The sequence below is a fragment of the Scleropages formosus genome, chromosome 11 (assembly GCF_900964775.1).
Source record: "Scleropages formosus chromosome 11, fSclFor1.1, whole genome shotgun sequence".
Classification (NCBI taxonomy): domain Eukaryota; kingdom Metazoa; phylum Chordata; class Actinopteri; order Osteoglossiformes; family Osteoglossidae; genus Scleropages; species Scleropages formosus.
In genome coordinates, this window is record NC_041816.1 from 18,072,441 (window position 1) to 18,086,424 (window position 13,984).

The 13,984-nt window shown below is 48.4% G+C and overlaps 1 protein-coding gene across 6 annotated transcripts in view; it reads left to right on the plus strand.

Moving 5' to 3' along the window:
- The window catches only part of nav2a (neuron navigator 2a), a 194,310-nt gene that overhangs the window by 142,586 nt on the left and 37,740 nt on the right, over positions 1-13,984 (plus strand). For all 6 annotated transcript variants that reach the window (XM_018763671.2, XM_018763666.2, XM_018763667.2 and 3 more), the window contains 2 exons: positions 240-626; positions 6,165-6,287. In XM_018763671.2, the coding sequence (XP_018619187.2) occupies positions 240-626; positions 6,165-6,287 (510 nt within the window). The remainder of the gene's footprint in view (positions 1-239; positions 627-6,164; positions 6,288-13,984) is intronic.

The following is a 13,984-nucleotide window of genomic DNA, read 5'->3' on the forward strand; positions in this document are numbered from 1 at the left end:
AGAAGCTGTCTGTCTCCCCATGAAACGGAGGAGTCCATCTGCGTTCCTGTGTCTGGGCACCCCTTGAGGAGCCTTTGAGTCCATGTGACAGGCCCTGTGTTGTTCCCGCCTGCATGATGGACAGACGCCGTGGACCACAGGGGTTCGTTTGTGTCGGGCGTCTGCATGATGGGGCCTGTTGGACATCTACTCGACATGTCCCGTCTCACTGTTTCTCACTTCTACCCTGTCGTTCCCAGCACCCTGGAGACCACCTTCGACAGCAGCGTCACCACAGAGATCAGCGGCCGCAGCATTCTCAGCCTTACGGCCCGCTCCACACCGCTGTCATGGCGACTGGGTCAGTCCAGCCCACGGCTGCAGGCAGGTGATGCCCCCTCCACGGGCAACGGCTACCCACCTCGAGCTAACGCTAGCCGCTTTGTCAGTTCAGAGAGTGGGCGTTACCTGTACTCCGGGCCCCTGCGCCGGCAGCTGGCGGCCCGGGGCAGCGCCATCTGCACCGTGGACTTGGCTGATAAAGTGGAGGAGCTGGACCTGGAGAGCATCAACATGGATGCCACCGGGTACATGAGCGACGGGGATGTGCTGAGCAAGAACATCCGAGCCGATGACGTCACAAGTGGGTAAGTCACCCCAGGAGTGTGGGACTGTACTTTATTGTTGCTTTTCTCGCAGTTACTCATAATACAGTCAAGCCTTTACAAACAATTTTCAAATCAATGTTCGTTTTTTGCATTTATAAATTCTCCATTTCTTTGCTACTTCATCTGCACGCTACTTGGAGCCAGAAATAGTTGTACTGAGGAGAGAAAGCTCAGACATTGACCTGCCAGGAACAGGACGGGAATCTACGAGCATACAGCACACTGGGAAGTGTGGATGATTTCATTGAAAACCTGCACTGTTGGAATATATCATATGTAGTGGTGCTATTTTGGCAGTAGAGGGAGGCATTTCTGCCATCTCTCTTTTTCACTGTAGTCCTGTGCCAGAACCCAGAAGAATACATGTTATTTTGTCCTAGCAAAGCATTGTTTGTGCTCCCCCGCCCCTTGTGACTTCATGAGGTGTTCGGCCAGAATTTAGTAACTTGTTTCTTTGTGTTTATTTGACTGTGTCTATTTAAACTGAGGAGTTTATTGGATTAAGGCGGATGTGTATTTAAGCTACTGCCAGAACCTTTGCAGTGTCATCTGCAGCTCACATCTCCAGCTGACATGTGCTCCGTCCAACATTCTCCTTCAGGTTCATTTTGAAGCAGTTGTACACCCCGTTGTACATGTGTATTTTCATGAGCAGTGTATAAACTCCAGCTGTCCTAAGTGCCTGTCAACTATCTGAGCGTTTTGTTCGTATCGTGTTCTTCAGATACTTCCGCCGGCCTGCGGCCACCCTGCCTTTCTGGACTCATGGTGATCTGCAAGTTGGGGGGGGTCGAGGGGTTCAGACAGTGTAGGTCCCAAGGGAACAGTGTGCGCTCGAAACCCTCGGCAGGGGCGCAGGTCATGGGAAACACTCCTGCGCCACTCCGGCAATGTGTACTTTTAAGAACTACCCTAAGCAAGAGAGCGCAGCTCTGTTTCTGCTGAGAACAGAAAGATTTGGGATTTTGATCGCTCCATTTATTCCTCTGAGTCGTGTCCTATCGGAAAGGACAGTGCTGTGCCTTCCAAAGATTTATGCAGTTTTCTTTAATGTCATTACTGCCAAATACTTTTCATGTTATGTTTCATATTCATAAGTCAGTTCAGTTGATAGTGGTTTAGTCAATCTTAATACATCATATTACGAATACCATACATGCATTTAAGTAAGTAATTATCCTTTTAAAAATATTTTCATTCATTCTCCATGCACATTCCTATGTTATTAAAAACTGTTCCCTGTCTGGCGGAGATTTAATTTCACTGACGGTGCAGTATGATATTTCAAATTACAGGAGTCAGATAAATCGAATCAAGTCGAGACCTCTGCCCGCATATTCCTTACCTGATTACAGAGTGGTGAATGTGTGAGGTTGTGCCAGTTGCCAGTGAGGACACTTCTGACATGAGGTAACGGTAGCGCTGCGTCTCATCTCAACTGGAGGGGGTCGCCTCTGATGTTTTACATCTGTTTACGGCCGTGTCGAAACAGGTACCCGCATACCTCTGTTTTCGCACACCATGGCTAGCCCCCCTTTCATTGTTTCATTCTCCTCGCGGGTCCAGCAGGGGTGCGGAGGTTTGAGACGAGCGATCTTCCTTCACTCGAGCGCAGCCGCAGGAGTAGAAAAGGACTGTAAGCAGTGCAGTATGGAAGGTGGCACAGTGATGACAGAGCATGTGCTGGTGTAGTGGAGTCTGAAAGGCAAACTGAGAATTATGGCTGCGCTCTTCATGTGGAATAACCTACCCCATCACACAGTTCATGTCAAATCACAAACACACATATATATTTTTTCAAGGCTTCAAACCTCATGGTATGAGGGTGGTAAATTGTAACACATGTAAATATACAGTTAAAAAGCAGCACACCGCTGCTCTGGGGCTCTGTAACTGCATGCAGAAGGAATATCCTAACATATGTCAAATATTGCTCAGCTGTTCTCTTTGCTCTTTCATTGTTCAAGGCTCTTTGTTTTTCACAGATAAGAGTAAGCCATGGTGAGACACACAACAGGGTGTGTGTGTGGATTTGTGGTGTTTTACTCAAGTGATTGAGAAGAGCACCTTACTCCAGGACAAACGTGGAAGGACAAGTTAAGGTTCCTTGTAGAAGAATCACAGTTGCACAGTTGCAGACTTCTGGTTTGTGGCCATGATGCAGAAGCCCTGCACTATAACCATCTGGGTTGTTTAATACCCAGGTCTGTGGCCCCTTCAATAGCTCTGGTTGATTACTATGCAGTAAATAGTTTACACTAGGAGGTAACCTACCTGACATCTGCCTGCCCTGATAACCTGAGGCCATCGTTCCGTAGATATACACGCCATTCTAGTTGTGGTGGGCTGGGCGTTGATTGATGCCTTACGAAATTAGTTTATTCATACGAATGTGGGGGTTGCTTGTTAATGCATAATGCATTACAGGGGTCACATTCATTTAACATTGATATTGTGGGAACATTATGGGTTTGCCCATCTTAAGAAATGTTGTGAATAAAAGAAACAATAAGTGGATTGTGTGTAATTTACCTCAGGCAAAGGTACCAGTTAGATGGACAATCGTTTTGGCTCCACTCCAGACACAAAAGGGTTAATCTGGAGCTGATGGACTCTTGTTTATTTCTACTAGTGTGGCAGTTTGTGCGCAGGACACCACAAACCATGTGGTGTGTCACTATGCTGCTTCCAGTCCAGCAGGTTTTTCCAGCTGCATCCGGCTAAGGTGATGCACCTGTTTATTCTTCAGTGGAACCGACTTTACCGAGATGGGCTCGGTCCACAGTGACTTAAGTAAAGGAATAGGTAAAGCTTGGTTTTTTGCTTTGCGTTTGTTCATAGTAGCTTACTGTTTCACGCAATCGTGCAGATGTTTCACTGGAAGCACTCAGAACGGTTCACGTTAAGGGTCCTACAGCAGGGTAAACGTCCTCTAGGTCCTTATCTGGCACTCCAGAAGTCAAAAGTCCGTTATTCTTACCACCATACTACGTGATGGCTTGTATACAGCACATGTGTTTTGGTGGATCCTCTCTGTCATGAACACTATAACTGTTCGCAGTCCTATTTGATGTTTTCTGAAATAAGTTTGTGTTATTTGAGTCCTCAGCAGTAAAGAGACACATAACTGCTGACGCTGACTTGAATTGTCTATGTGCTTAGTGGTAATTACAATTTCTAAGGAAGTCTGTGCTTTTGTCTACAACAAGGTGCCTGCAAGAGGAAAAACAAGTTAATGTGTGAGATGTGCCTCAGTTGAGTTTATGCTAATCAGGACCCCCAGGCTGTAGGGTTCCTCCTCGCTCCCCCCTCGGACCCCCACGTGTCCCTTTTCCCCTCCCCCTGCTACAGCCCCCGAGGCCTCCTGTCCTGGCCCGCCTCAGCTTCACACTGCTCTGACTTGCAAAGGTGATTCAGTGCTTCAGACTTGTCCCCAGGCTTCTCCTCTTCCTCCTCCTCTTACAGCTCCCTAACAGACGGACAGAATGGCTCTTCCGTTGACAGGGCTGTGAGGAACAGAGAGCAGACGCATTCCAGCACTACGCATGTTCACACACACAGAGTCGCCTGGCTGACACCCACGCACGCACGCACGCACACACACACAAGCTGTCTGGATCACTGGAGCTTTGACTGGGACTTCATCTCGGCTGGATTGTAATTTTGTGTCTGGAATTGCATTGTCTAGATGTTCAAAGCAGAAAGGTATGTCACACTTTTCGGTGGTCTTTTCGTAAGATGCTCAACTGTGCTTCTTGTATTCTTCATTGTGTCTTCGGTGTCATCCGGTCTTGTGGCTCTTCTGAAGCCTCTAACACTGAATGGCACCTGTGAGCCTGTGAAATGTGGATTTTGTCTGTTTTCAGGATTCTTATTGTTCTTTTTTCTGGTCCTGTTACCCTTTGCCTTGGTGGTTAGATAGGTGTTAGTGTGACTGTCTGTGCTTTGAGCAGAGGTTGCTTTTCTAACCTCCAACCAGGCGCTGCTTGCAGACACAGCTTCTGTGGACCACATTCTCTAGCAGTGATTGGGTCTGTGGACACGTTCTTTTGTTTGCGGTCGCAACCCAGCAGCGAGAGAAGCTCCGGCGTCGCTCTTTTGAAAAGTGCAGGAATGCTGGGGGTCTTGGCAGATAATGTGTCTGCATGTTGCTGCGTTGCAGTGGGAAACCCAAGCAGCAGAAAGCACACACTCTAATGTTTGGAGTCCAGGTAGATTTGTCAGACATAAATTTACATACAGGGGCACCATGACTCTCTCTGATTTTAAAGGATGTAACACCCTAATGGAGTGCTGGCAGAGTTAAACCGGTCTCTATCAGTCCTACGTAAGCACTATTAGGGTCGACTGAGCAAATGTGCTTAAGGGAAGAGGGCTGGCCATAAGCTGCTGTTTGCTGTGCTCACAAAAATGAGTGTTCTGCACCACCCTTTGAAAGGTGTTGAGGATCATTTAACGGGTAAATATTTGCAATGAGTCTTTGTTAGCTCGCCTGCAATTAGGAGCGTTGCATGGTAAATATACGTTGGTCTCGCGCTGCTGTCCACACGCAGCCTATTTGGCAGAAGGGCCCTGTCAGCCTTCACACCAACCATAGAGGCCTCGCATGGACCGAGCGCCCGCAGGATTGCTCTTCTCAAACGCAGGAACCAGAACCAGCCTTAATTCAATCAGGAGCATATGTGTTCAGGGAACCGCAGCTGCACAGAGCAGTATTTCTACAGTCTGGTCCCACGCTTTCTGGATGTGTCTCAGATGTATGTGGACAGATCCGTCGTGGTTGTGTTTTTTCCTAGAATGCTAAGGGTTCCTCAGAAGTACTTGTTAACGGTGTGACTGCAGATCTACGGCACTGATGGGCCGTTTAATTACAGTTCATATTTGAAAATAAAACTCTTTTCTTCTTTTGAAATAGGGGAAAAAAAAAAACAGTTTAAGAGAAAGAAAACACTTATGGATTTTATTAGAGTTATTACAGCAGGGTAACCCTAACGCTAATTTGATGTCCTTGCATATTTTCTCTATTTGCTTTGCAAGTAGTTTACAGCCAGCAATGTTAAATTGCTTTTATTGGATTCATTTCTAATCTGAAAGGACGGTTAAATTTCTACATTCACTTCCAGTTTTCAGTGGGTCATTTAAAGCAAATTTCTGGTTTAAGGTTGAAAAAAGGGTTACTTCATAATTCCTTTTTCCAAGCACTGTTGCTAAAGCTGGGACTTTGAAGAAAGGTTTATTGAATATAAAGCTGAGGGTGGAAACTATGAAGAGCATTACGCCTAAATGTTGCATGGAGTCCCCCTGATTTTTTTTTGTGCTATGAAAACGCTTTGCCTGTTCTACCTGACTGAAAAGCTGCATAAGCAGAAGGCCAAATTTTGCCCTAAAACTTTGTGTAATTCAGTTTGAGGGCTTTGTTAGATTTCCAGTGCGCTGAGCGTGGGCATGGAAAATAAATTGCTGACGTGAAATGGGTGGTCTGTTTTAACCGTCTTGTCTGTGTTCCCCTCTGTGCAGCTACATGACCGACGGGGGACTCAGTCTGTACACTCGCCGCTTGAACCGTCTCCCAGACGGCATGGCAGCGGTGCGGGAGACGCTCCAGCGTAACGCCTCCACGGGTCAAGGGGATGCAGACAGGTAGGCTCCTTTGTATGTACCTTACACCTCAACACCCCTGTCTGTGTGAGAGAAGGAACTCTGTGGTCAGGATGGTCGTGGAGGAGGTCTGCACTAGGTTCTCTGTTCCTGAGGACCAGAACAATGCAGTGACAGCGCAGTGCTCTCGGCGTTCCCCCAGTGCACACTTTGGGGGCACCGGTCCTCTTTCTTCTAGCTCACAAAACTGAGTGATTGTCACATTTGGATGATTGGCAGCTGGTCATTCTTACAGATGAGCTCAGGTTTGCTGACCCTCCTCCTGTCAGCCTCCTCCTCCCCAGAGGTCTGCATCACCTCTGCTTCTTTTGCTCTGATCCAGCAGTCGTTCAGCAATGATTGTCTGTCTTAGCAGCACGTGCACATTCAATTTGCATCTGTCAGAATAGTGATGAACAAAAAAAGTCTAACAAACAGAACCATTTTGTTGAGTTGATGATGCTCTGTGAGTTTTTTTGGAAAAGTGTTTTGCATTAGAAGAAAAACGCCAAAAAGCAATTGAAAAATGTAACTTCACGCAGTGGGGAGATGAAATATGAATCTGTTTAGATATAAGAGAGGGAGCTGTAGCCACCTCTACAAAAACAGTGATGATACAGATGCAATCCATTTCTTCCCAAGGCTTCCCAGACAAACACGGTACATGTGGTGAGCTGGAGAACACCTTGTAGGAATGCCCTGGATTGGCTGCCTTGTTTGAGTGTGCTCGGGGGGGGCTTCCTTAATTGATGGGCCGTGTGAGCAAGGTTCTGCACATTAGCTGCATTAGCATAAAACACAGACCCAACAAGGGGCACCCCAACCCCCCTCGCAGGGGCACTGGGACGCCTAGTGAAGCGGGACTCGTGTGATAGACGCAGGAGTGGGGGCCACTCAGGACGTGAATAGTGATGAAGACTACCGAGCGAGGTTTGTGGGATTCCGACCATTCGCTTGCTGATCCCCAGTATGCCTGCGGCAGTGATGCTTGTACCAGGACATCCTGGCCGATTGTCCTCTTGTCTGTGTCTTTGTGAAATTCCCGTCAGGCAGGAGCTCTGAAAAAAGTGTAACTGCAGCCCTGATTGACAGGGCTAGTAAGTGATTCTGAAGCTCAGCTCTGCCTGCTCCTCATGTTTTACAGACTCCAGCTGTTTGATTTAGAAATGTCTGCGAATGTCCTGTTGGTAAAGCTTTCATCTTCAACTGTGTTAAGTAATGGGCTGTAAAGCGTATTATGTTGAATGTGGGAAAAGCTGGCGTCTGTTGCCTTTAGAAGCGGACAGGCACACTTCATTGCTGATGTGTGAGGTGTTATCAAGCCACAGGGAAAAACGCGGCGAAGCCAAGGATCAGTACCTCAAAGATTCATGGCACATGGGCAAATTCCCTCTTTCAAATCAGAGACTGATGAAACATAGTGAAACATGGTACAGATTTTAACAGTAGAGTGTGGGTAAAATAACCAGATTTGATTATAAACATTATTTGTCTAATGCTTGTCTGCACCAGAATTGAGCTGTCACTGCTAGAATTAAATTCAGAATCGTGTAACTTGGCACAATTTGTCTTTGCAATGACAGCGCACACATGGTGTTGTCTGAAAGGAGGGGCAGCATCTAATGTATTATTTAGTGGCTTCCAGCTCCTGGTGTGGAGCGACTGTCATGTGCAGGTCTACATGGCATTACTCTGTGCCATGCAAAACGTTACAGAGCAGTGCTTGAAGTCCCAGAGGCAAATTGTTCAGAAATTGAGCAAATGTTGCAGTTGGCTCATGGTCCTCTTCATTCACTTGTTTGTGTGAAGGGGGTGTTGTCATGCTTGCAGATTTTTGAAGCCATTTAAATATTTCCTGGGGGTGCCAGGCCTCATGCAGTGCCTCTGGCTCTTTTTTCAAGGTTGTTAACCACACAATGTCCCACCTGCCTGGGTACACATGGCCCTCTTTCCAAGGCAAGGGCCTTTTCTCTTAGTTCCGGCTTCCTACAGAAGCCTGAAGGCCACAGAAAGTCAAGACCTGAACGGTGGCTCTGCTGAGGAAATAGGCACCATGGTCCTGTATCTTCAGCCATGGCTCCAAAGGAGAGGGACTGGCTGAGAAAACCAGGACCCATTTGGCCCATTTCAACTCTGTTTTTGTGGGATATTTGAAAGTGCAAAACTGGGGGTCATTTTTGAAATTGACTATTTACTTTGCTGTGTTTTTTTCACTCATGATTTTTACCTTGGATGCAGGTCCTCCAGATTTGGATATTACATGGGATAGGACTGAATATCATTGTCCTGTCAGCTTTAGGGTACCAGTGAATTTAATTTACATTTATCTGATACTGTTCTCCAAAGCATCTTGCAGTGTTAAGCTGCTTATAGTGGTTTACCCATTTATGCAGTTTGGTAATTCTAGCAATTTAGAGTAAGTAGGCTCAAGGATAATACAGCTGTAGGTGGGATATGAACCGGCAACCTTTGGGTCCAAAGACAGCAGCTCTAACCACTATGCTACCAGCTGCCACACTACCAGCTTCATACCTTGTTGGTTGTTACTGCACTTGTGGTGATCTACAGATCGCCCATCATCTGTGACTCGGTCTGTTAGAACATAGATTTGTGCTACTGTGCAGCAGGACACATGGAGAGCCCTGGTCTAGGGACAGAGAGCCCATGTTAGTGCAGTTGGTGAATTCCCACCCCCCAGTGCTCCCCTGCAGGGGCTTCTTTTCACTGTCCCGGGTGACAGCAGGGGAGAGGAGGCAGAGACGGCTCCCCATTACTGAACCACAGGGATCTTTTGTTACTCACAGGGGGATGTAGAACCCACTCGCTCGGCAGTGTGTCGCTTCAACAGGGCAGCCGGCTCAGGAGATGCGCTGCCTTCAGGCAATCTGGTCAAAGGAGGTGCTCGGACCTGGTCTTTCACAGAATTCTCCATATTGAGATGTGTGCGTTAATAGAGGTGTTGAGAGAGACGCTGAGAGGGAACGAGTCCTTCCCTTTGTTTGCCATCCGCTGTCATTCCGAACGTACAGACACGCCTACACACATACATCCACACATATACATGAAATTTGGCTGACAAATTCTGCACCAGGCAAAAGCTTTTACTTCTTGATGCACAAAGCATCTCTGTGTGAACAGTGATCTCACAACAGTTCCAACTCTTTTGTGCGCAGAAACCTTTGAAGTGTTTTTTTCTGATCTGCTGAATGTATGGCTTGTCCTACTGTGTGGTCATTAGACAGTGACCACAGAACAAATGTGCATTAGAAATTCAATGGTATGGTGAGAAAGGCCTGTGGATGTGTTTCCGGCAAGAAAATGTAAAATCGGATGCATTAGAACTGCTGTGACTGAAATGAGAGCCATGTGTCAGTCTACCCCCCAGACACACACACACACACACACCCACCCAGGAACTGGAGAAAGGCTCACTGACCCCGGGAAGCACAGGGGTCGAGACACAGATGATCACAGCCTGCTCGGAACCCCCATCCTAGTCTGGGGGCTGTTTGAGGTTCATGTGGCTCACTGCCACCCTACCATTGGAAGGGAAAGCCCAGTAATCCAACACGGCCTATGATTATGTACCTCCCCGCAGGAGGATGTCTGGCCACACTGGGCGTGGCCTCTCGCAGGGCCTTCACAGCCCTGCAGTTGTGGAAGGAGCCAGATGTACAGGGTGCCCAGGAGCAACAGTCAGCCCACATCAGGCCTGTGGCTCCTGGTTAGCACAGCCCCTCTCGATCAGCTTTGAACCATCCTGCCAACACCAGAAGGAAGATAACAGGAACGCTCATGGCTGTTGGCTGTTACTGTCCCTGTAGCAGTGGAGTCTTTGCCTCAGAGGGCTTCTGTCCTCAGTCCATGCTCCTGATTTTCTTTACTTAGCTCGAAGATGCTGAGCATGTTTGGTAACCTTCAGTAGCAGCTCATGTGAGAGAGCCCAGGGTAGAGGAGTGGGCTAACAGCAGGAGAGGCTCAGTGAGTCCAGCATTAGCATTCTGCTGCCAGAAGCTCACTGGAGGAGGTGGGGGCATCGCAGGGGGACTGTCTGGCTCTGCAGCTCCTCTCCATCTGTCTGCAGCACACCTACTTGTGTTGGCACACAGGTGGGGCGGAGCTTAGCTCCACACGGCATCGTTAACGGAACAAGGGAGATTTGACACGCCTCCCGTTCACTCTGTTCCCTATGCTTCGTGGGACTAATGCTCATCTGTACTCCAGCTCAAAGCACCAAGGGGACCTGAGCCCAGCCTAACCTGGGTATCCTAGCTACGCAACTGAACCTGTTCAATGGCCAGGCTCTGTGGTGCCTGCTGGGAGCTTCATAGTTCCTTGGGAAAATCCTCGGCAGAAGGAGTGGAATTGTCTGAGGCTAGAGAAGGTGCGTTTGTTGGCAGGTGCAAGGTAGGTGGTCTCACACCTCTTTTGGTGCCTTCCCCGTTGCTGCGGTGTCCATTTTGGGTGGGTTGTGATTTCAAATTTCTGATTTAGCTCTGCTTTGCGTTGACATCTCATGTCTTTGGACTGCCAGCTTTGCTCTTTCATCATGATAAACGGCAACCAAGAGTCACTTGCTGACACACAGGCCGCCCACAGCGTCCCAGAGCCTCTGTTCCGTAACCATGGAGCTCTCCCAAGCCTCCTGTTTGCCTTAAGTCTGGGGGATTTCAGTTGGGAGGAGCAGGGAAGGGTGCTGTGCAAGGCTAAGGCATCTACAGCCATCGGCATGTCTCTGACACTGCTCTACTGGAATGGAGAGGTGAGAGCAATTGTCCGGTGACACCAGTTTCCAATCTGTCAGGGAGTGTAAGAGAGGACAGCCTAAGAAAGCCGGATCTTACAGCGGGACTGCAGTGTGCCACAGCTGAAGGAACTCAATCTGCTTTGGTAAAAAAAAACTGCTGGTTTATGCTTCCGTTCAGCGTGAGGCAGTTTACGGTGGAATTAAGTGCCTGTGCACTGAATGGACAAACCCCAATTTACTTTAGGTCTGGTGAGCACAGCTTATGGCTCTCTGGGTTTAGAGTGGCTCAGCTAAAGAGCCAGTTGTCACTATCCTTCTTAGACTTGCTTTTTTTCACTGGGAACAGTTGCAGAGACATTCAGTCCAGTCAGTGGAAGACATGACTTCCCTCCTTGGAAGATTTCTGGTGCAGAATTGGTAATGATCTCTTTTGTGACTCGATTATGCAGTGGTAATTTGCCTCTCGTTGATGGCACTGCAGTCACAGTGACAGTGACCACAACTCCGTTGCACTTTTTTCTGAACATGCTTACTTTCGCAGAGGTGGCTGTCATGCCGACTGGGGAGAATTGCTCTCACGTGGTCAGATCCTTTGTTTGCCGTTTGTTGCGCAGTTTAGGACAGTAGTGTGTGATGGGAGGGGCGGCTTGACCAGGCTGTGAAGTGACAAAGCCAACAAAGCCAGCACTGGTACAAGTGCTTTAATGGGAGCTTCACACCCCAGATTGTCATTACCGCCCAGCTCCAAACAATGCATTTTAATTACGCTGGAGTGGGAGTACACCCAGCCGGCCAATTCACATGCAAATGAAGTGTTGGGAACAAACCGTGGGCTCGTAGGTTCGGTGACAGGGAAGGCTGGCCGGCTCTGGGCCCAGGGACTCGGTGGAAGCGGCCCATTCTTCCTCTCCCCATGAAATCGGACACCCCGGGGAAGCAAGGCAATGGTTTTGACAGCGCTTGTTTGAAGATGATGGAAGCGGCTCGACAAAACCACGGTCGTCTCGCCTTGCTGTTATTGTGCTGAATCCCTGCGGGAGGAAGCAGCCGCCTTTTGGCTATCCGGAGAAACGGACATTTTACTAGCTACGATACAAAAATTGATAATTAAAAGGCAAGACCAAGTGCCCAAACGTGTAAACCCAATGTGGATTGTCTCAAGATTTTGAGAGCTGCTCGTTTCTGATTTCAGTATTGTGTCAAGGATCACTTACACGTGCCAGAGTAGAGAAGAGCATGTGTACGAGGTGGTGCGCTCCACGGGAAAGGGCTCCGTGTATGTGGAGCTGTAAGGGATTTAGTATGTGTGTATTGATGTGTCTGTAGCTTCAGGAAGCTAGCCCTTTGCCACCTGCATGCTTATTTTGACCTGTGTGTGGTGTGTTGCAGGTGGCATGTAGTGCGACTGCTTTCGGTGTTGTGTTTGAGGGTGTGTGTATTGCTTCGATAGCTGGGTTAGCGGTGAAAGTGAGACACCCGGACTTCATGCGGGAGTCCCCCCCCCCCACACAGTGCAGCGGAAGGGGGGCTTGCTCCGCTGACACGGAGCCCGCAGGCAGGAATGTGGGGCTTTCCTCCTCCCTGGGCCCAGTCAGCCTTGGTCAGCTCTAACGACCGTCCTGTTGACACAACAAACAGTGGCTTCGGGCTTGGCGGGGCAGCGCTGCCCGTGTGGTTGTAGCGTGCTCGGTTCACGCTGTAGAGCCGCAATGGAGTGCTCGATGTGCGCTACCAGCACCCCCGCTGGCCCTACTGTGGCTCGGGCCGAGAGCCTGCGGGAGAACCAGACGAGGCCCTCAGTCTTGCAGTCGCTCAGTAGTAGAGCAGTGGAGGGCAGGGTGTTTCAACTAGCTCTGCATGCGTTTAAGCCAAGAAAGCATCGCTTTAAGCAAGAAAACTCAAATCCCCACCACGGTCAAGAGTCAAAATTAAAAAGAAATCCTGTGGATGATGTCATGCAGATTGAGAGCTGTAAACTTTTCAAAGTAGATAACTATGATTATTTTAACCTTCAATCATCTTTTTCACAGTGATTGTTTTGTTTTTAATTTTCTAACAAAGCTTTACTGTAATTGAAGGCTGAAACTTAGGGGCACACATTCCAGGACTCCTCATCATCCAAGGTGAGGAAAAGCAACTCATTAGAGCATTTTTGGGAAATCTGCTGCCTGTCGCTCCAGCATGACAGTCTGCTCACACAGAGTCCATTTGGAGGGTAAGTCGTTTGGTCAGATTCCTCCTCTCTGACCCTGTCATTTCTCTGGGTTTGCAAGGGCCACGTCAGGCCACATTGCTGGAATGTGCTGCCCTTTTGAGCCCCAGGACCGCGCTGGGTGCACAGCTCTTGTTCAGCATGAAAACCTCACATTCCTGTAAGTCTGCCTTTGTATTTTGTCACGATTTGAACATCTTTGCTTTAGCAGCGGTGTTCATATGTTTGTTTCTGATGATCATACAGCTCCTAACTGGCTCCGTTTCCTTACTGTCATTTTATTATCACTCGATAAAGTTTTTTTCTTTTGTGCTGCTGTAAAAAGACAATGACTGTGGCTGTGAGGAGGACAATGGTGCATCATTATGTAAATGGAATGAAGCACTGCTGTAGCTGGTGCGGTGATGGACATCTCACCAGTTGTGGCCTATGATGTAACCTCTGGAATTTCACAGCACTGTTTAGGTGGTAGCGCACCCCTTCCGAATGGGAGACCCTGATTAAGCCCCTGGCCACGGCTGCTCCTGTTTCTTACAAGCGACTTGGGAAACCTACATTTGATCTGGTGTCAGCGCTGTCACACTGTGTTGGCTGTTCTGTGGTGCAGGAGGAGGCCTGGCGGCCCTTCCTTTTAGGGACTAAGGTAAAAAGTGCCTTGGGATGGAGAGCGGTCCGATCGCTTTCCATGCAAACCCCAGCTCCCTGCAGCGGCCTTGTCATAAGACAAATATGCAGAGAGAG